Source organism: Girardinichthys multiradiatus, chromosome X (genome assembly GCF_021462225.1).
Source record: "Girardinichthys multiradiatus isolate DD_20200921_A chromosome X, DD_fGirMul_XY1, whole genome shotgun sequence".
Taxonomy (NCBI): domain Eukaryota; kingdom Metazoa; phylum Chordata; class Actinopteri; order Cyprinodontiformes; family Goodeidae; genus Girardinichthys; species Girardinichthys multiradiatus.
Window position 1 is genome coordinate 38,623,191 of NC_061817.1, and position 20,372 is coordinate 38,643,562.

At 40.5% G+C, this 20,372-nt stretch overlaps 2 protein-coding genes across 5 annotated transcripts; both read right to left on the minus strand.

The window, feature by feature from the left end:
• Positions 1–765: 765 nt before the first annotated feature.
• On the minus strand, positions 766–13,413 carry LOC124862272 (ABI gene family member 3-like). Of its 3 annotated transcripts, XM_047356092.1 has the most exons (12): positions 13,263–13,412; positions 12,468–12,640; positions 10,921–11,091; positions 10,044–10,220; positions 4,970–5,028; positions 4,812–4,865; positions 3,748–4,118; positions 2,996–3,130; positions 2,024–2,158; positions 1,451–1,594; positions 1,161–1,289; positions 766–1,083 (listed from the first exon to the last, which is right to left on the minus strand). In XM_047356092.1, the coding sequence occupies exons 2-12, from the start codon at positions 12,597–12,599 to the stop codon at positions 920–922; spliced, it is 1,671 nt and encodes a 556-aa protein (XP_047212048.1). In that variant the 5' UTR covers positions 12,600–12,640; positions 13,263–13,412; the 3' UTR covers positions 766–919. The 3 variants fall into 3 exon arrangements, with proteins under 3 accessions (XP_047212048.1, XP_047212049.1, XP_047212050.1); XM_047356093.1 differs by lacking the exon at positions 10,921–11,091 and having other exon boundaries at positions 13,263–13,413; XM_047356094.1 differs by lacking the exons at positions 1,451–1,594; positions 2,024–2,158.
• A 952-nt stretch (positions 13,414–14,365) lies between these two features.
• Positions 14,366–17,433, minus strand: LOC124862274 (coiled-coil domain-containing protein 103-like). Of its 2 annotated transcripts, none has more exons than XM_047356096.1 (3): positions 17,290–17,433; positions 16,017–16,230; positions 14,366–14,643 (listed from the first exon to the last, which is right to left on the minus strand). In XM_047356096.1, the coding sequence occupies exons 2-3, from the start codon at positions 16,154–16,156 to the stop codon at positions 14,541–14,543; spliced, it is 243 nt and encodes an 80-aa protein (XP_047212052.1). In that variant the 5' UTR covers positions 16,157–16,230; positions 17,290–17,433; the 3' UTR covers positions 14,366–14,540. The 2 variants fall into 2 exon arrangements, with proteins under 2 accessions (XP_047212052.1, XP_047212051.1); XM_047356095.1 differs by having other exon boundaries at positions 17,244–17,433.
• Positions 17,434–20,372: the final 2,939 nt, after the last annotated feature.

A 20,372-nucleotide genomic window follows, 5' to 3' on the forward strand; every position in this document is an offset into this window, starting at 1 on the left:
TCATTTTCTAGTTTGTCAGAAAATCTTCTTCTCCAGAGATTAAATAGAAGCAAATAGAAACCTGAGACCATGAACCTAATGTGTTTGAATATGATAAAAGTTGGAATAACAATCTTGTCCATTGTGACATCAACACCAGCTCCGTCTGGTCTTCCAGGCTCACATTGCTCAGTTGAAGGAAGTGAATTAATGCTGATGAGTCAACAGTGACTGTTACCTTCCAGGCCGCAGCTGCTGTAGGACGGAAACCAACACAGGAAACCCAAACAAAGAAAATCAAAAAAGTGTAAAACTCCCCTGACTGTGATGAAATGAAAAGCATCAGTGTATGCAGCTCACTAGAACGTATGGAGAATTCAAAGGAACAGATTAAGTCACCTCTCAGGAACAAATGTGAGTCTTTGTGGTGAAAACCAGAAAGTCAAAAACAAAAGTCAAACAGCTGCTGGCACGAAGGAACTCACTGAACACTTCTCCTGATTGAACATCTTACACAAGCTTGGTGTCCAATCAAAGCACCACCATTTCAGCTGCAGTTTCCATGAATGGCCTACAGGGGGCAGTATTTCATAGAGATTACTTAGTAGGATATATTTATCAGACATTAGTGTGGGCTTTCTGCAACTGTAACTGAGTCCAGATCGTTTAACTTTCATGGTTTCAGACAAACAGAGAAAATTCTGTTTTTTCTTTGACTGTTTTTCTGTCAGAAAAGAGAGGAAACAGCGCCCTCCGATGGTTTGAATACAAACAGACAGAGTCCCCTTTGCTTTCCAGTGAAACTTTATTTTTTTACAGTCAGACAGACAGGTGTTAATCACTGCAGTCTACATGTTTAAAGCTGAAATAAAAACATAATCAGTAAAATAGATGGAAAAATAAGCATCTCCATAGTAACACAAAGGCATAGGGGCTTCATCTAGTTGCATGACTGGACGTAGTTCTGTGGGAAGAAGCCCTCCCGGCCATTACAGACACCCTCACACCAGCCGTCGGCATGGCGACGTGTCATGTAGATGATGTCCCCCTCATTGAGTTGGAGGTCATCGGGCTTCGAGACCTTGTAACAGTACAGCGCCACCACTGGACAAAGAGAGGAAGTCAAAAACATTATATTCTAACACATTTTAGTATTGTAGGAGGGCTGGTGGTGGCGGTACCTTTCTCCAGGTAGTCAGGGGGTGTACTGGTGTCATAGTCCACTGGAGGAGGGAGGGGTGGTATGATGTCATCAAAACCTCCAACATCATCCAATGGAAGAGGAGGGGGCAGGGCTAAGATCTGAAGATCTATGAGAATACAGGAACTGTGACTAACCAATCTGAGCAGTACTGTGCTGCGTAGCTAGGTAGTACTACTACTGCATTTTTACTTAAAGATGACTTCTACAAATTACTCTTCTACAGTTAGCTGTACTACATCTACAGCAGTACCACAACTGTGTTCTTACCCAGGTGTTCGAGACGAGCAGGTAAGCAAAGCCGGGGGGAGGAGGAGGAAGAGCGAGAGAGCAGGGTGAAGGAGGAAGAGGAAGAGATGGAGGGGTCCTGGGGGGCATTGGGGGGAGGGTATGGTGGAGGAGGGGGGATCATGACTGACAGACAGAGAGAAGTTGAGTGAGAACAAGGAGTCAACATCTGGTCTGACACAGACCTAACTATCAATATTCTGAAAATATTCAGCAACATCTGATGATTCAGGGCTGTTAATAAACTTCTGAACATTCTGAACTGTTCACTGACATTTGAACTTTCGGATTATTCATAAACACCTAATATCCTTGGTATGGGTTCCTGGGAGGTCCACAACACTGGTCACTTGAAGGACCAGAGTAAGCTCTCCTAAAATGTCCTCATGAAGTTCTCAAACTTCAGGAACCCCTGAAATATAATCCAACACCATTGAAAAGTATTGCTGTGTTCTTTCCAAACAAACAGAAGATCCTAAAACTATTCACTGATCTATCTTTAATCTTCAATCTCTCCTTAGTTTTTATTGGACGACAGCACCTGCAGCAGCTTACATGACTGGACAGCAGGCAAGAAGAGGGAGCGAGTATATCGGCAGCGAGAGGCGGGGCCTGAGCGGACCCTCAGAGAGACAGAGCGAGTGGTTGGAGGCGAGCGCCGGCGGTGGCAACTCCTAGATGTGGGGGTCACTGAAAAACATCACAGAGGAAGTAAAAACTGCAAACAAGCAGCAGAGAAGAATCAGAAACAGAAAGAAGTGAAGAATGAGGAAACTGACTGAAGCCTGTCTGACCATCTGATACATTTTTGTTAGTTTAACACACTGAAGATTTAAAATTCTTGTTTCTGTGCTGGCTTTGGTTGACGAACATTTCAGCAGGTGCAAAGCATGTTAAGTAGTGGTGAGTGTGTCATGTGATTGGTGTGGTTTATGGGACCATAATCCAAACTGAAACACAGATTAACCAGTCTGTATTCTTTTCACCGTTATTTATAAGAATCCTTAGGGGACGTTAGGTCCAACTGTACTGATGTTGCTGCATAAATGTACAATTTTTAATGTTGGCTCCAGATTTTATAGGAAAATTGAACTGATTGTTCCAGAAGATGGTGCAGTATATAGGATGAAAAAGGTTTGGATCCACTGAGCACAAAAGTCAGCTTTGCTTGTTTGAGAAAATGTGTTGAAAACCGGCATGACAGTTTCAGATGCGGCTCTTCAGCATCCCCTGCTTTCTGGATACAGCTAGTTAATAAATAATGATCAGATATTTCAGTCTGAAGTTGTTCAATGGATGTTTACATAAAAACGTTCCTAAAAATTTAAAAACTGTGGCGGCTTTTGGTGGAACAGCTAACAGGACCCCATTTGCAGAGGCGATCGGATCTTGAAGCAGCCGTCCTGGGTTTTATTCCCCACCTTAGACCATTTGCTGCATGTCTTCCCCCTTCTCCCTCTGCACATTTCATGCCTGGTTACTATTGATAGAGGCCACCAAATTGATACAACTAAAAAGAGACATTACCGTCTGCTTCCTGGGAGGGTGGAGATGGTGGAGGCGGGGCCAGCAGCTCTGAGTTGTCATTGGGTAATGGTGGGAAGCCATTATCATCAGAAGGAGGAGGAGGAGAAGGTGGTGGGAGGCTGTTCTCCTCCACCACTGAGGAAAGACGTTAGGCTGTTAGATGTCATTGTGATGCTACACACTAACCAACCCTTGGAACTTTAACAGGACCTTTCTATGATTAGTCCACAAAGTTCAGGTCATCATTAATACACAAATCACCTGACGAAGATGAGCTCAGCTCAGATGAAGGTGCTTAGATCATTCACTTGATCAGCAGAATCATAACAAAGATACCGTGTTTACTGAATCAGCTGATTTAATAAATCATAGAGATTTATTTAAGCAAATCTCTGTTATTCTTTGTTTTTTTTATTTTAAGAAATAAAAACTAAACTCTATCTAAATGTTGCAAGGCTACGTTTTAGTGGTTTGACTAGATTTAACTGATTAATGTTAAACTGAACAACACTAACCTCACTTACAGAGGTGTTTCACAAAACAGAAGATAAAGACCAAGGATAAACTTTGACTTTAACTGGTCCAGTTTAATAAAGTCAGGTTTAGATAAAATGTTCCACAGCCTAATATATTTCAGATTTTTCCTTGAGAGTATATTTTGCTTATATTTCCAGTAATACATCATACAGCAATCAGCAAAAGTGCTTTGCACGACGTTTCAGATTATCATGGAAACACTAAGATGTCATCACCTGTTTCTAGACTAAGGCATGGGATTGGAGGAGGAGCTGGAGCGCCATGGTTGATCACAGTCCCTGAAGAAGAAGGAGGAGGAGGTGGTGGAGGAGGAGGAGGAGCACTTTGATTGATCACAGCCCCTGATAAGGCTGGTGGAGGAGGTGGAGCTGTTGGAGCCACCATCAGTCCTGATGAATCAGGAGGAGGAGGAGGAGGAGGGGGCAGGCCTGAGATGACCTCACCACTCTGACGCAACGACTCCTCTGCTGGAAGAGGAGGAGGAGGCGGAGCTTCATCCAGCAAATTGGTGATGATGTCGCACTCAGGTGGAGCCTGCCAATTGGTGGGGATGGTGGGCGGAGCTACAGGTCTTCCAAAGCTGGACCTGTGAGGCAGGAAGCAGATCTGGTCATATTTATGATGTCATGTTTGGGGTAAACAGGTGATTATGTTTCCTGACTGGTGTCCAGAAACCCTGATCAGATCTGTGCTCCTCTGAGGAGAAATCTAAAACTGAAGAGGCTGGGACTGTTGGAAAACCTTGATACCAACTTTGATAATCAGACGGTTTTCTCATCATGACATGGAATGAGGAAATATAATTCCTTTATTTGTTAAGGATATGTGCAGATGTTCTTCTCAGTTTATCCAAATAATACATAATCTCAAACAGATGGATCTCCTCACCAATAATTCAAATACTGAAAGGACTTTAATGTAGATTAAATGTAGTAATAACTGAGTCAAAGAAAATGGAAATGAGTTAATGCTCTTCATTTTCAGGAGGTTTGTTATATTTAAAGAAATGTCAGCTTTATTTCCAGAAGATGAGAAATATCATTTTTTTCTGAAGAGTTTGCAGAATTTAATTATGGTTCTAATAAGGAACTTTTGGTTATTATTATTTCTAAAAGAGAGGAATAAATTTACATCTGTATTTTATAGAGTAAGAAGTTTTAATTCTAAATGAGTAATCAAGCAAAACTATTATCTTTAACTGTGAACAGGAGGCGCTCAGCTCTGCACACCTCATTCCCCTGCAGCTTTAATCAGCCTGAGACATGAACCTGGCTCTTACCCTCCAGCAGGGGGCGCCACTGGGCATTGAACTGGCTCCAGAGCTTTGTTGGACCTGAAACAGACACACATGAAACCACAGGCAGACTTCCTGTGTGAGTCTCTGCTGTGAAAACAAGAAGCTGCTGCAAACAGAAGCCTGGCAGAGGAGAACCAAACCTGATGGAGGCTCCATGTTTCCGGATCGTTCCCGTTTTCTCCGTCTGTTTCCCAGAGACCTGCAGGGAAGAGGGGGGCAAACACAGAGCAGAGTGAGCATGAATGAAGCCCCTCAGCTTTCAGCCGCTCTAATTAGTCTCTCCAAACATTTTCCCACAGCCAACAAAGACCTCTGGGCTCAGGGTGTGTATATGTGTGTCCTGCTGTCTCTGTGAGGTCCAGCAGCACATTCAGACCTGAAACCCTGAAGACATCACAGTGACAGTGTGTAGGTGGATGTTGGTGTTAACAGGGCTGTCTAAGTGTGATTTTCTGCTAAATTAGTCAGGGTCACTGTCTGTGTTGGTGAACTGACAAAGCAGGGTGTGTGTAAGTGTCCTCAGAGAGACACATAATCATGTGTGTGTGCGTGTGCTCTTGTACTTGCTACTGAGTGAGAACCATTTTTAGCTTTCTTATTGTAAAGTGAGGACATTTTCCTGGTCCTCACTTTTCCAAATTCCATTTATGGGACAGGGGTTAGGTTTAGGACTATGTTAGGGTCAGGGTTAGGCCCAAGAAATCAAGGAAAAGGAATGGAATTCCTCATAAAGATAGTAAAACGTGGATTTGTGTGTCTCTGTGTGTGTGTGTAGGCCTTGTTGTAGTGTGGGAAATTTTGTTTAAAGAGCTTTGTCGCTATTTGCTGTGACCTGCAGTGAGAACCAATCCATCTTTGAATTTCAGCATCTCTCTGAGGACCTCAACACAAAGCACAAACAACAGAGGGATAAACACTGTGTGTCATCAAGAAGATGGAAACCATGATGAAGAAATGCTTCAGGTTTTAAATAAAGTGCTCTGGCTGCTGGTCAATTTTACCTTTGCAGTTTTGGTTGTTTCATACCGAACCTTTTCATGTACAAAATGGAGCAGTCAACCTCTGGACTCACCGTTCACCAATTACCTACCAGGCGGGTGTTTTCTACACACTTTCATAAATAAAAATATATTTAAATAAATGTTCAGTATTTTGCTTATTGTCTGTTGCAAGGAAATGTGATCATATGACTCTGATAAATAATATGAACCAGGAGGTCACCGAGAGTTATATTGGTTTGATCAGAGGTCAAATTCTGTCAAATATGGGATTTAAACATGATTTATCTCCATGAATCCTGAAAATAAATTAAAAAGAAACCATTGTTTAGGTACATGGGGATGACTGGTTTGTTTACAGGTTCAAGGTGGACATAGGAAGGGACCAACTGGGGGTTAGAATTGTTGAAGGGGTAAATTGACCCAGAGCTGCTTATAACACTATTATTTGTAGAGTTTTATTTTATAACCCGGTTAATGACTTCTGATTCAGGCCTCATTCCTTCAAATTTCATTCCTACAATGCAGACTTTCTGGACTCTGTTAAAGTGCTCTGGATCAACAGCTATCCAGGCTTTCTGCTGGTTCTTTGGACACTGGCTGCTTTTTACTCAGTCCAGTCCAGTTGCTGATGAGACCATGATGTCCAATGGGAATATTTAATCTATTTGAACCAAACTGGATGCCAAGAAGGAATGTCAGTCCTAAAAAACTCCCCATCCTATAAATTCTCTCTGAAAGACTTGACCGAAGACCTGAGAGATGATCCACTGAGCAGAGACATGACCCAGGATCTGAGAGAGTTATCATCCTACAGCAGATAATGCACATGCACTGGCATCCATCCTGAGTGATTCGTGTCTATCCAGGTGTGAAATCTCACAAGTCAGATTAGGATGATCAGAGGATATTAGGAGGTTCATTTTCCAGACTGAATAATTTATGTGTTAAAAAGTTTAGTGTCGAAACGGAGCTCATGTATTTATTCTTCTTTACCTCTGTCACATCATGTCTGGTGAGACACAAAATTAAATAAAGATTTTAGTTTAAGATAAATGGTTCAAAAATAATAGTATAACTAATGCAGATGACTTAACGTATTTGTGATTATTCAAAAGTATAGTGGTATTATTGCTGGTAGTGTTGCCTGTAGGTATAAGCATGTGAAGCAGGAAATTCAGATCTGATCGCTTTGGATAGATTTTAACGCCATATCTGAACTGTTGAGGTTAGTGAGGTGTACTTTTATCTGAATATGCCATAATGCAGCTTAGAACAAGGCATGACCAAGCCTCTGTGACAGCCTGCTGGCACCCGAGAGCCTGGAGATCCAAGTCTGAGTCTGAGTTAATATAAGACTGGTTCATCCCTTGAGTTTAGAAATCATGCTAAGCAGCCAAAGTCCAACTGATTTCTGGGTCAGGTCTTTCAAATGCTGTTCATCTGATTGAGAGAATATTTCACGCCTGACTTCTTTTTGGATCAGTTTTCCAGGCAGTTTTGGATCACAGGAATAAAACTGAGATGAGAACTGGATATTTAATGAGATGTTTTAGCTAGTTCTGTTTTGTTGCTGAGCAGTTCGATGCTGTTTGTTAATTTTCAAAAAATATGGAGTTAAATTTGTCTCAATATTATTCAATCAAACAAAAAACTAATCTCAATCAAAAAATATTAAGTTGTGATCAAAACTATCAAAGTTGTAACGATTTTTTTTTTAAATGGAATATTTTATTTTGGGGAGAAAAAAAATTGTTTGATAAAAGTTTTTTTGATTAAAATGACTCATTTTTTTCATGAAGAGAAAAAAGTTATTTGCAAAACATAAACTTTTATTTATGCATGTCAAAAATATTTGGTTACGAGTCTCGCTCTCTTGGTTTTGACGCTCTCTGTTTTTGGTTGAACTCAACGAATTTTGAGTTCTGGAAACATGAACATCCTGGGCGGGGCCTAAAGACGAACGATGTAAGACGTTTCCCTATTGGTTAGCGCTGACTAAAGCCACAGACTCTGATCCCCCGCATCTCTGAACTTCTGGTCGAACTGCAGGGCTTGCAGCGTCGCTTCAGTGAGGAGACATCAACTGTACAGAAGAAAACTGAGCCGACAGTCAGAAATACGCGGTGACGTCAGCTGACACCAGCTCTCTCTTAAAGATTAGCGTCACGCATACATGGTGCTTTACGGTAATGGAGCAGAAAGGACGCCGATCCTGGCAACGGTTGAGAATATAAGAGGAAAACAGAAAAGTAACCTACAGAACATTTATATTAATTACATTTTTACAACTTTAACATTCATGTTTTATGTAAAAGAATAAATATTTAATATTTTACTGTACAGTTTTGGAGAAATATCTTGTCAAAATACCTCAAAATGCTCAACCATTATATGCATTTGTCCCACTTTCAGGAATTTATTTATCCAAAACCATGAGAGGTAACAACACAATCTCTTCAGATTATATTAGAGGGTCATCTATATTATAACCAGAATTAGTATTTCATAATTTCACTGTAGGTTTCTGGAGAAATACACAACTACCCCAACAAAGTACCACAAACGCTTCTTTTTGGTGAGGTCGATGAGTTCTTGGGAAGTGGTCTGGACAGGTTAAAGTTCAAGAGCATCCAGATCTCCTCTGACCTCTCCTGGACTGGAAACGCCCCTCACCTGTTGAAGAAGGTACAACAACAGCTCTTCTTCATCTCCTCAGCTGCTTACAGATGTCTACAGGCCACGGTGGAAAGCACTCTGTGTCTCAGGAGGACAGTGTGGTGAGGGAACTGCACAGGAGAGGAAGGAAGTATCACGGGTTGTGAGGACAACACACAGGATTATGGGATGCCATCTGCCCGACATGGACTCTGTTTTATACTACACTTGGGGTAGTTGTGTATTTCTCCAAAACTTCACAGTACAATTATGAAATACTAATTCTGGTTATAGCGTAGATGACCCTCTGATATAATCTGAAGAGATTGTGTTGTCCTGAAAGTGGGACAAATGCATATAATGGTTGAGCATTTTGAGGTATTTTGATAAGATATTTCTCCAAAACTGTACAGTAAAATATTAAATATTTATTCTTTTACATAAAACATGAATGTGAAAGTTGTAAAAATGTAATTAATATAAATGTTCTGTAGATTATTTTTCTGTTTTCCTCTTATTTTCTCAACCGTTGCCAGGATCGGCTCCTTTCTGCTCCATTACCGTAAAGCACCTTGTATGCGTGACGCTAATCTTTAAGAGAGAGCTGGTGTCGGCTGACGTCACCGCGTATTTCTGACTGTCGGCTCAGTTTTCTTCTGTAGAGTTGATGTCTCCTCACTGAAGCGACGCTGCAAGCCCTGCAGTTCGACCAGAAGTTCAGAGGTGGAGGGATCAGAGTCTGCTGCTTTAGTCAGCGCTAACCAATAGGGAAACGTCTTACAGCGTTCGTCTTTAGGCCCCGCCCAGGATGTTCATGTTTCCAGAACTCAAAATTCGTTGAGTTCAACCAAAAACAGAGAGCGTCAAAACCAAGAGAGCGAGACTCGTAACCAAATATTTTTGACATACGCAAATAAAAGTTTATGTTTTGCAGATAACTTTTTTCTCTTTGTGAGAAAAAATGAGTCATTTTAATCAAAAAAAGTTTTATCAAACAATTTTTTTTCTCCCCAAAATAAAATATTCCATAAAAAAAAAAAATCGTTACAACTTTGAAAGTTTTGATCACAACTTAATATTTTTTGATTGAGATTAGTTTTTTGTTTGATTGAATAATATTGAGACAAATTTAACTCCATAAAAAAAGAAGAAGATAAATCTAATCAGATTACTAATTTTCTGTGAAGTTTGAACAGGGAACTTTTTCTTCAGCATCATTTCTGCTTTTTTGGTTCTGTGCAGACGAGGCTTCCTGTTAGTTTGACGTTCACAGATCTCGATGCTTCAGTTCTGCTTTCAGCTGACTGTTTGTTTAAATGCTGCCATCAACAACCCTAAACTGGACCCACCCTCCTGTTCGGTAGTTATATAGATGAAACGATTAGAATTAAATGTTTAAGCTCACCTCCTCTGAAAGAGCTGCTGAAGCTCCTCAGAGTTATAAGAATTTGTTCTTAATAACTTAAACAATTTAAATAATTTAATTTAACACTCAAACACATTCAATAGGCCTCTGTTTTTCAGTGGAAGCTCATTATACCATGAAGGTGTGTGTTACCTTTATGCCATGGCCCAGTTCGTCCAGCTGCTGGTAGTTGATTGGTCGGCGGCTGTACGGTGGGCGGGGCTGTGCGCCAGTTGGAGGAATGATCTTATGGTTGCGAGGAACTCGTCTGACCGCCGTGAAGGTGCCAATCTCCCTCCGAGAAACTTTCTCTTTATGCATCTCTACAGTCTGAGGAAAAGCCGGCAGTTAGACCATTGCTGTGAAGATATCCTGAAGATATTTCTTCACTTTCTGAGTAAGAGATTAACTTATATGGGAGGTGCAGTTCAAACAATTCAGGAAAATAAGCATAAAATGTTTAGATATAAATGAAGATTTGAGAAAAAACATTCATTCACTGAACTCTCTACAGCACCATCATTCACAAACAGATTCCATGTGATCCTGGACTGGATCATGGATGCTTCTGGACAGCTCCTTAAATCACAGCAGAGCTTTGAGCAGATTAGAAAACAATGAGGAAGCAGCAAACAGAAGCTCCATTCATCCATCTATCCATTCAGACCCTGGTTACTCCAGCTCTCCCTGGAAACAGCCTCATGACTGGGAGGACTCTGAACCTCATTCCAACCTCAATCAGTACAACCCGAGGACCAGAAATCTGCTGCTGATGAGCTCAGTGAGAATATTTCACAGGATCTCCAAAAAATATACATTTTTTTCTGTCAATGTTTAAAACACTGAATAACTTTTCAAAATGTCGTTAATTTGTAATCATATCTCCAGGTAACAAATTTACCAGGCCATATTTTTTAGAAATCATACAAAATGTTTACATAAGAAATGTTCCATCAGCACCTTAAGACTTTTATTTTGAATTAATCTGCTGTAAAAAATAAAGCGTTTTAACTGAGAAGTTCATATTCACCTGACCAATCACATTTATGGAGGACTCCATCTGTCGAAGCTGATTGGTCTGAGCATCAAGCAGACTCAGGACACTGTTAGCCAGAGTGCTGATCTGATATGCAACACTGGCCAATGATTGGGTGGTGAAGTTTTTAGTTTCCTCCAATGCCTTTATGCTGTTTTCACCTGACTGTTAGAAAAACAAGAGGTATATTAGCCTAGCTTAGCTCAAAGACTAAAAAGAAAGTGAACAGTAAGGTGAGCTTTGTACAAAGATTGAAAACAAAGAAAACCGTTCTCCCAACTTAGCTCAATGACTTAAAACAAAGAGAACAGTTTGCAAATGTTAGATCATAAACAGGAAACAAAGAGAACAATTGAAAACAAATGAGTTAGCTTTGTTTGTCACAAAGATTGGGAACAAATGGAACAAACCAACCAACGGTTGAAATCTTAGGTAGCAATTAGCCTAGCTCAGAGAAACACGATGGAAATGAAGAGATGTGTGAATCAAAAATAAATAAATACATCATACAGTCAAATAGAAATCCAATAGTCAAATCAACTCTGGAAAGAATCACTTAAGACATTGTTCATACAAGATAATACTTCTATAACTATTTTTAAAAAACTTAAATATTGCTATAAATATTAGGGTGGTAATGATAACATATTGACATAATGTGATAAAAACTGGCTTTTCTTTGAAGACTTTGTAAAAACATATTCTAAGATTTACGATATAACTGAAATTCATCATGAAAGGCTAGGCTGCGTTTTTAAAAATCTAGCTGATTGTCAGCAGTGATTGTCCAATAATACAATAATGTCAGTTAACAGGTTAATTTGGTTGTCCTCAATAAATAAATCGTCATCGCCAGAAGTCAGAGCTGTCTCAGACCTACCACCCAAATCTGTATATTTCCTAAATTCAAAGCATCCATTGGACGGTCTTGTTTCTGTTTTGAGGCACCCAAACCCTGGAACTCTCTCCCCATCGACCTAAAACTAGAGACAGACATTAACATTTTCACGAGAGGCCTAAAGCGATGGCTTACGTCTGGGCAGACCTGTTCATATGAAAAATGTAATGAATGTAATTTTAACATAGACATATTTCCTTTTTCCATCCTTTGCCTTTTCTTTTTCTCTTCCCTTCTTTAAAACGAGAAACACCTCTTATGGACAGGTGTTGAAAGCTAGCCGGTCTGCTATAACGCTTAAAAACAAGGCCTCTGGTTTATGCCGATGTGTTTGTATTGTCCGTAATAAACAGACACATTAGTTTGAGTTAACAATTCTTCCATGTCACTCCAAAATGTTTTGGGGGGGACAAGAAAACGTGTAAAGTAGTTCCAGTATCAGAACTGAACAATGAGGAGATCCATGACCTCCTTAAGCTGTGTTTTGAATGTGTTTCAACTAAAAAACATGCAAAAATGAAGCTTCTAACAAATATAGTATGAGAGTATGTATAAGAGCAGGTATATGTGTAGTGCTTCCAGCTTGTTGGTTCCAGCTGGTGGTTGTGAGATGTTTTGGAATGGCAGCAGCAGCAGGACCAACCTGGGTGTAGGTGTTGTAGCAGTAATCAGCCACATTCAGCAGGTTTTCGTAGTTATCCCGCAGACCTTTCCTGGCGTTCGGAGCTTCCTCCAGAATTTTCGCCACCTCGTCCTTAAAGTTTTGATCCTTCATGATCCCAGAATAGATGTTCCAGAAAAGTCTACTGATTTAACCTGCAGGGAGAAAGAGACCACTAAACCCAGTTGCAAACACGGATCATTGATTGCCAGAAGGCTAGACTGAGTCTGTTCTGTCCATCAGGTGGGTTTCCAGTCTGAGAGCGGTGATAACTAGCAGAACCAGCTGATTATTTGGGTTGATGGCCGCTATGGTACCAGTGTTAGCCCATCACTGGTTAGATCTGTTTCTGTTTCAGGAAGAATAGAAACTAATCTGACCACATTCAGAAACTAATTCACTCTGACGTCTGCTTGGTGTGTCAGCTCAACTACTTTATTTAAAGACTCAGCTTTGTGGGAGGCTGATCTGAGTTTAAGACCAGTGTTACGGATCTGACCCAGCTTAGTGAGGGAAGATCCTTTAACAGAATTCAATCAGGGTTCGTCTTGTTTCAGTAAGCGTCTTACATAACTTCCAGTAACCTTTCAGCAGAATAAATTTATTCTGTCTGCAATATTCTCATCAGTTGTCACTGCTTCTAACTTCATTACATAATTAAATATCTGCAACATTACAGAATCCAGCAGAACCTCCTTGTTGGTGTGGTTCTTTACCAGAACTTTTATAATACACTTTGACAGTTAGTGATAAAGGTGTAATTGCTCAGAGACTCACCAGAAGCAGCAGGCTGATGAAGTTCCTCCTGTTTCTGAAAAACTTCACTCTGCAGCTCTAAGTTTCCTCTGCTGCTGCAGGCAGAGATCTTCTCTATTAGACAGAACCCTCACTCCTCACAGCAACCACAAACACCCAAACACTTAGTTTGAGTGTGCAGAAATCTGTCAGAGTGAGTGCTCCTCCCTGTGTTTTAGCTTTTGGTGTGAACCTGCTAAGTTCAAACCACTTCCTCTTCCTCATCAACTCAAAGAAACAAATTGAGTCATACACAGCATCAATAAGATTTCATTTCTATTCAGTTGCTCTAAACACCCTCAGAAATACCTGAACCCTCCTCAAAGATACCTGAACCTTTTCGGAAATACGTCTATTAGAGATTCCCAACCGCCTGAACACCCTTAAGAGATACCCAATGACCTCAGATACCCAAAGTACCTGAGTGATACCAGAACCACTTCAGAGTTAACCCACTGCCCTCAGAGATGCCTGAACCCTCTCCTTCTCAGCTGAAGGTGCTTCAATCACTGAGGAAAATCAAATCCCAGAGGGGAATGCTGCAGTGTGCCCTGTTGACTTACTCTGCATGGTTGCAGAAACATCCAGAAGAAACTTCATGGAATCTTTGAAGAACCCCAGAGGAACCCAACAGCCTGCTGGTGAAACATAAAAAGCGGTGCTACAGATGGAGGATTTTAGTGATGATCTGTGGGTCTTCATGGGGACCTGGACCAGCATGGTCGGAAGAAGAGCTGCAGGGATTTTAGAATGAGCACTATGGCCTCTCAGAGGGATGTTAAACTGTCAGGGTGTATTAACACCTGCCACATTTGGTTGCTTTTAACGGACCAGAGTTAATTTCCCCTCTTAGTCCCCCCACTTTTTTTCCGGGTGTGAATTCACTCAGGCGAACCCATGCATGAAGGACTTCCATGGTAGTTTTCCTCCATTGCCGGGTCTTTGCTCTATCCTGCCTCCGTCATGTTTGTCCAGTGGGAGCAACGATTGTCAAAAAGTCTGCTCTTGGTCCGGACCAAACAAGCGGACCAAAGGACTTTGCTGGTATGAATACAACCTTAAAACATCAGAGGAAAAGATGTTTGTTTACGTCTGCAGTTCTTGTTTATTAAAAAGATAAAAATCAAAATAATGCTTTTACATCATGTGACATCTTCTGAATCTGACATTTTCATAAACCAAAGAGAAGAAACAGCTGGACCACAACACAGAGGTTATCCTGGATGAAGATTGATCCATGTTGCCTCGAGTGATGGTCCATCACTTGTTTCCTGGAGCAACAGGGTTCCATGGTTGTTTCCGTGGAGCTCCATCTTTTTCCTTCTTGTCCAAAGGCTTCAGGTGAGAAGACAGAACCAGACCTCTGAGAACCAGAAACACACATCATGAACCTGGAAACGCCAGCTCGCTTTATGGAAAAATCTCTAAACTTCTACAAGCACGTCAAGGACATCCTGGAATGTCATTGGACGGTCTAGGAGACCTCATTTAACATCATGTTTTTACTTTTAAAGACACAAAAAGCAGCCCTGAACTCATCCAGTGATCAACATCAAGGAGAGTCCGGGATTTTTTCCTGTTAATGTCTTTAATAATTCCAGATATTAATCATGGGACTCTCTCATATATTTTTATAAAATTCCAGAACATTCCAAGAAGTCCTTGATAGAAATGTAAATGTTTTTTCAGATATTCTTAAATATTTTAGATAGTCTGGGAATGTCCAACAACGATAAAAACTAAATTACAATTATATCCTAATATTCCTTGAGGAATTACTCCCTGGATTCCCTGGAATATTCAAATGTTACCAGTTTTAGTAAATTCAGTGATTTTTCCAAAACCGTTTATGGGTTATAAAAAAAAACCTGAATTATTTCAAAGAATTTAGAAAACATTTGTGGGAAATCTGGGAATCCCTCCATATACTTTTGAAATCTTCAGAGAATTACTGAAAAGACACAAGGAAGAAACCTCCTGGAATTACTTTCACAGCTTCAAGGAGCCTCTAAAAACATGAAACCCGAGGGTGTCTTCGGAAATCCAGCTACTAAAACCAGGAAACAGCAATTCTGTCATATAATCCTACATAAATCCTTGTTAGGGAATTAGATTTAGTGTTTTTCAAGCATGTTGTAAGTAACCCTGAGATCATCCTGCAAATTCCTTCAACCCTAAATCAAATAATCCGTTGTTGCCCTTTTTTGCCTTTCAAAATGAGTCCAACACAGTAGAATATCTTGGAAATTTGAAATCAACACGAGGTCAGTTAGACCAATCTAAAGAAATCCTTAAAGAACCCTTTCAGGATCCCAAAGGAACCTCAGAGCATTTGTGGGACACTCAGGCATCATCTCAAACGCCCAGAAACAAACCTGACAAATTCTGCACTTAAGTCTAATTCAGAGCTCATTGTTAGTTAATTTATTTTATTTTTTTATAGCTTTATCCCGATTTTACTCCTAATGTTCAACTCGCCGAGGCCTGGAATGCTATGTTTCATTATTGTAATTTTTTTAAGGAATGTTAAATAAAATTTCCTTAAATTCTTGAGTCTTTTCAACATTTCCTGGAGTTATATCATGGATTACAGGAATGTTTGAAAGAGTCTTGAAGCTCGTTGAAATCAGTGATCCTGATATACTGAGAAAATTAAAGCTTCTGTCAAACTCTTACAGCAAAGTCATAAATCTTTAAAGAATCTGAACCGGGCCCTAGGTTTTCATGAGGACCCACCTGAACTGATCGTATCCCACTCCCTGGCTCACGGCCCTCAGCTTGGCTTGGTTCTCTCGCTGGTATCTTCTCTCAGACTCCACCGCTGCCTGCAGCTCCTTCTCCAGTGCCGCGAAGTCGATGACGTCACGCTGTGACATCACAACACCTGATGATGAGGATGCTCCGGTTGAAACTTCCAGCAGGACGATTTTCAGCAGGTGGACGATCAGATCTGAGGTGTCGGGTAGACGAGGTACAGTTGAGACACATTTGACTTTGAAAAAACTAAATATATCAATGAAATGATTTTTGACTTTGCTCAAGTTCTAGATAAAATTCAACCAATAATATCTTCAAGTCATTGTTATTTTCCTCAGCTCGGCTACACATGAGACACTCATTCATGGAGCTTTAAAGCTGCCTAACTAGGAACTGAAAAATAAAATAAAAATGACAACAGGACAAACTTTAAAAATGTCATTCATTTGTTCTTTTATTTATTCTAGTGTAGTTCATACATAATTCATAGGATATAAACAAACTATAAACATTTATCTGTTTCTCAGTTATGGCAAATGGCTAAAATTTTAATGTTTGTTACTCTATCACATTCAGTTGTGTTCAATAAATGATAATATTATAAAAAAGTTAATGTCTTACAGTAACTCCATCAGTGAAACACATATAGAATCTATATAACAGATAGAATGAATCTATATCATATATTCATTCTACACAAACTGATGTTTTCTCCTTTATTTCAGGTATTTATGATGATTTTCTTCTTCCAGCCAATGAGAAGACAGCATTTAAAATCAGAATACTACAACAAGCCAATAAAAACATTTTAATAGAGAAATATGGGCTTAATAAAAAGAAGAATATTTCCATCAGAACTGAGATTCTAATTGATTAAATATGACTGAAAATGGCTGTGAACTTTAACCTATGAGATGGGTAAAAATGGTACCAATTTAACACCCATAGCATCTTTTAACCCCCCATGTCATAAGATCTTTGTGTCCTGCATGTATTAAAATACCCCAGTTAGGAGAATACATTACAAATATGACCACCTCACACATTTCTAAAGTTAAGTTTTACAGCCACTAAAGGAGAAGAAGCTGTTTGTTTTGGAAGGGGCTGAGAAAATCGAGAGAGAAGGTCGACTCTCCACCCTTAAAGAGGATGCTAATATGCATGTGCAGGCCAAAAATCATGGATCACAAGATAATTTTACTGTACCTCATCCCCTACTGCTTTCTGACCAGTGGATCAGACCAGTACCTACTGGTTTACAGATGTGGGTCAGATGGATCAGGGCCGGTTTACAGAGTCAGAAGATCCGAAAGACCTTCTCTGAAACAGAACTTTGAACCGGTCCCTGAGCAGCTCCTCCGTGTTCAGGTGAGTTCAGGCTTGGAATCAACAAAAACGTTTCTATGGCAACGCGCGTTCCCTTTCAGAGGCCCAACTGCTACGGTCTTTGCTGCCACCTGGTGGCTGAACAGAAGACCTGTAGCACCGTGCAAAAGCAGGGAAAACCTGAGACATACCTGGTGCAGGTGAGTCCAACACATAAGTCAGGAGGTTCAAACTCTTCAGCTTCAATAATAAAATGTTTATTTTTATTTTCTGTGATTTGTCCTGTAGAGAAGAAAAAGATCCTCCACTCAGGGAAAGTAACATTAAACCAGATCTAGGTGGGTTTTGAAATGAAAGCAGTTTATTGTTCCATCAGGTTCAGGTTTTGACAAAAGCAGAACAAAAGGAGGGTACTAGAACTAGTACAAACCATCAGTTGAGGTTAACATACATAATCTCTAATAAATAAAAAAACATCAGATGAAACAAGAACAGTCTACAATATGACATAGTCTACAATGGAGTTGACCTAAAACTAATATTTCCAAAAGTATGATTCACCAAAAAGAACTGAAATAAAAAGCTTTCAGTCCCTCAAAACTTAACAAGCAACATCCCAAAGTGAGACTTCTGAAGCTCGCAAATGCCTGTAAATAGTGATGTCAAAATGAGGCTTTTTGAAGCATAGAATCATTTTGAACCATTGTGTCATAAAGTGGTTCACTACCCGAAGCTTCATTCATTTCCCCTGGTCGACATCTATTGGCAGTAGTGATTGTTGCACCAAATGAAGCCCTGCGAATGTGATGCACCTCTTGTGTAAATAATAGCATTGGACAATGAAAGTGAAACACCTGGTTTTAGACCACAATAATTTATTAGTATGGTGTAGGGCCTCCTTTTGCAGCCAATACAGCGTCGCTTCGTCTTGGGAATGACATATACAAGTCCTGCACAGTGGTCAGAGGGATTTTAAGCCATTCTTCTTGCAGGATAGTGGCCAGGTCACTACGTGATACTGGTGGAAGAAAACATTTCCTGACTCGCTCCTCCAAAACACCTCAAAGTGTCTCAATAATATTTAGATCTGGTGACTGTGCAGGCCATGGGAGATGTTCAACTTCACTTTCATGTTCATCAAACCAATCTTTCACCAGTCTTGCTGTGTGTATTGGTGCATTGTCATCCTGATACACGGCACCGCCTTCAGGATACAATGTTTGAACCATTGGATGCACATGGTCCTCAAGAATGGTTCGGTAGTCCTTAGCAGTGACGCGCCCATCTAGCACAAGTATTGGGCCAAGGGAATGCCATGATATGGCAGCCCAAACCATCACTGATCCACCCCCATGCTTCACTCTGGGCATGCAACAGTCTGGGTGGTACGCTTCTTTGGGGCTTCTCCACACCGTAACTCTCCTGGATGTGGGGAAAACAGTAAAGGTGGACTCATCAGAGAACAATACATGTTTCACATTGTCCACAGCCCAAGATTTGTGCTCCTTGCACCATTGAAACCAACGTTTGGCATTGGCATGAATGACCAAAGGTTTGGCTATAGCAGCCCGGCCGTGTATATTGACCCTGTGGAGCTCCCGACAGACAGTTCTGATGGAAACAGGAGAGTTGAGGTGCACATTTAATTCTGCCGTAATTTGGGCAGCCGTGGTTTTATGTTTTTTGGATACGATCCGGGTTAGCACCCGAACATCCCTTTCAGACAGCTTCCTCTTGCGTCCACCGTTAATCCTGTTGGATGTGATTCGTCCTTCTTGGTGGTATGCTGACATTACCCTGGATACCGTGGCTCTTGATACATCACAAAGACTTGTTGTCTTGGTCACAGATGCGCCAGCAAGACGTGCACCAACAATTTGTCCTCTTTTGAACTCTGGTATGTCACCCATAATGTTGTGTGCATTTCAATATTTTGAGTAAAACTGTGCTCTTACCCTGATAATTGAACCTTCACACTCTGCTCTTACTGGTGCAATGTACAATCAATGAAGACTGGCTACCAGGCTGGTCCAATTTAGCCATGAAACCTCCCACACTAAAATGACAGGTGTTTCAGTTTCATTGTCCAACCCCTGTATGTGGGTATATACAGTACAGACCAAAAGTTTGTACACACCTTCTCATTCAAAGAGTTTTCTTTATTTTCATGACTATGAATATTGTAGCTTCACACTGAAGGCATCAAAACTGTGAATTAAATCATGTGGAATTATATACTGAACAAAAAAGTGTGAAACAACTGAAAATATGTCTTATATTCTAGGTTCTTCAAAGTAGCCACCTTTTGCTTTGATTACTGCTCCACACACTCTTGGCATTCTGTTGATGAGCTTCAAGAGGTCGTCACCTGAAATGGTTTTCACTTCACAGGTGTGCCCTGTCAGGTTTAATAAATGGGATTTCAAGCCTTATAAATGGGGTTGGAACCATCAGTTGTGTTGTGCAGGAGGTGGATACAGTACACAGCTGATAGTCCTACTGAATAGACTGTTAGACTTTGTATTATGGCAAGAAAAAAGCAGCTAAGTAAAGAAAAATGAGTGGCCATCATTACTCTAAGAAATGAAGGTCAGTCAGTCCAAACAATTGGGAAAACTTTGAAAGTGTCCCCAAGTGCAGTCGCAAAAACCATCAAGCGCTACAAAGAAACTGGCTCACATGAGGACCGCCCCAGGAAAGGAAGACCAAGAGTCACCTCTGCTGCGGACGATAAGTTCATCCGAGTCACCAGCCTCAGAAATGGCAGGTTAACAGCAGCTCAGATTAGAGAACAGGTCAATGCCACACAGAGTTCTAGCAGCAGACACATCTCTAGAACAACTGTTAAGAGGAGACTGTGTGAATCAGGCCTTCATGGTAAAATAGCTGCTAGGAAACTACTGCTAAGGACAGGCAACAAGCAGAAGAGACTTGTTTGGGCTAAAGAACACAAGGAATGGACATTAGACCAGTGGAAATCTGTGCTTTGGTCTGATGAGTCCAAGTTTG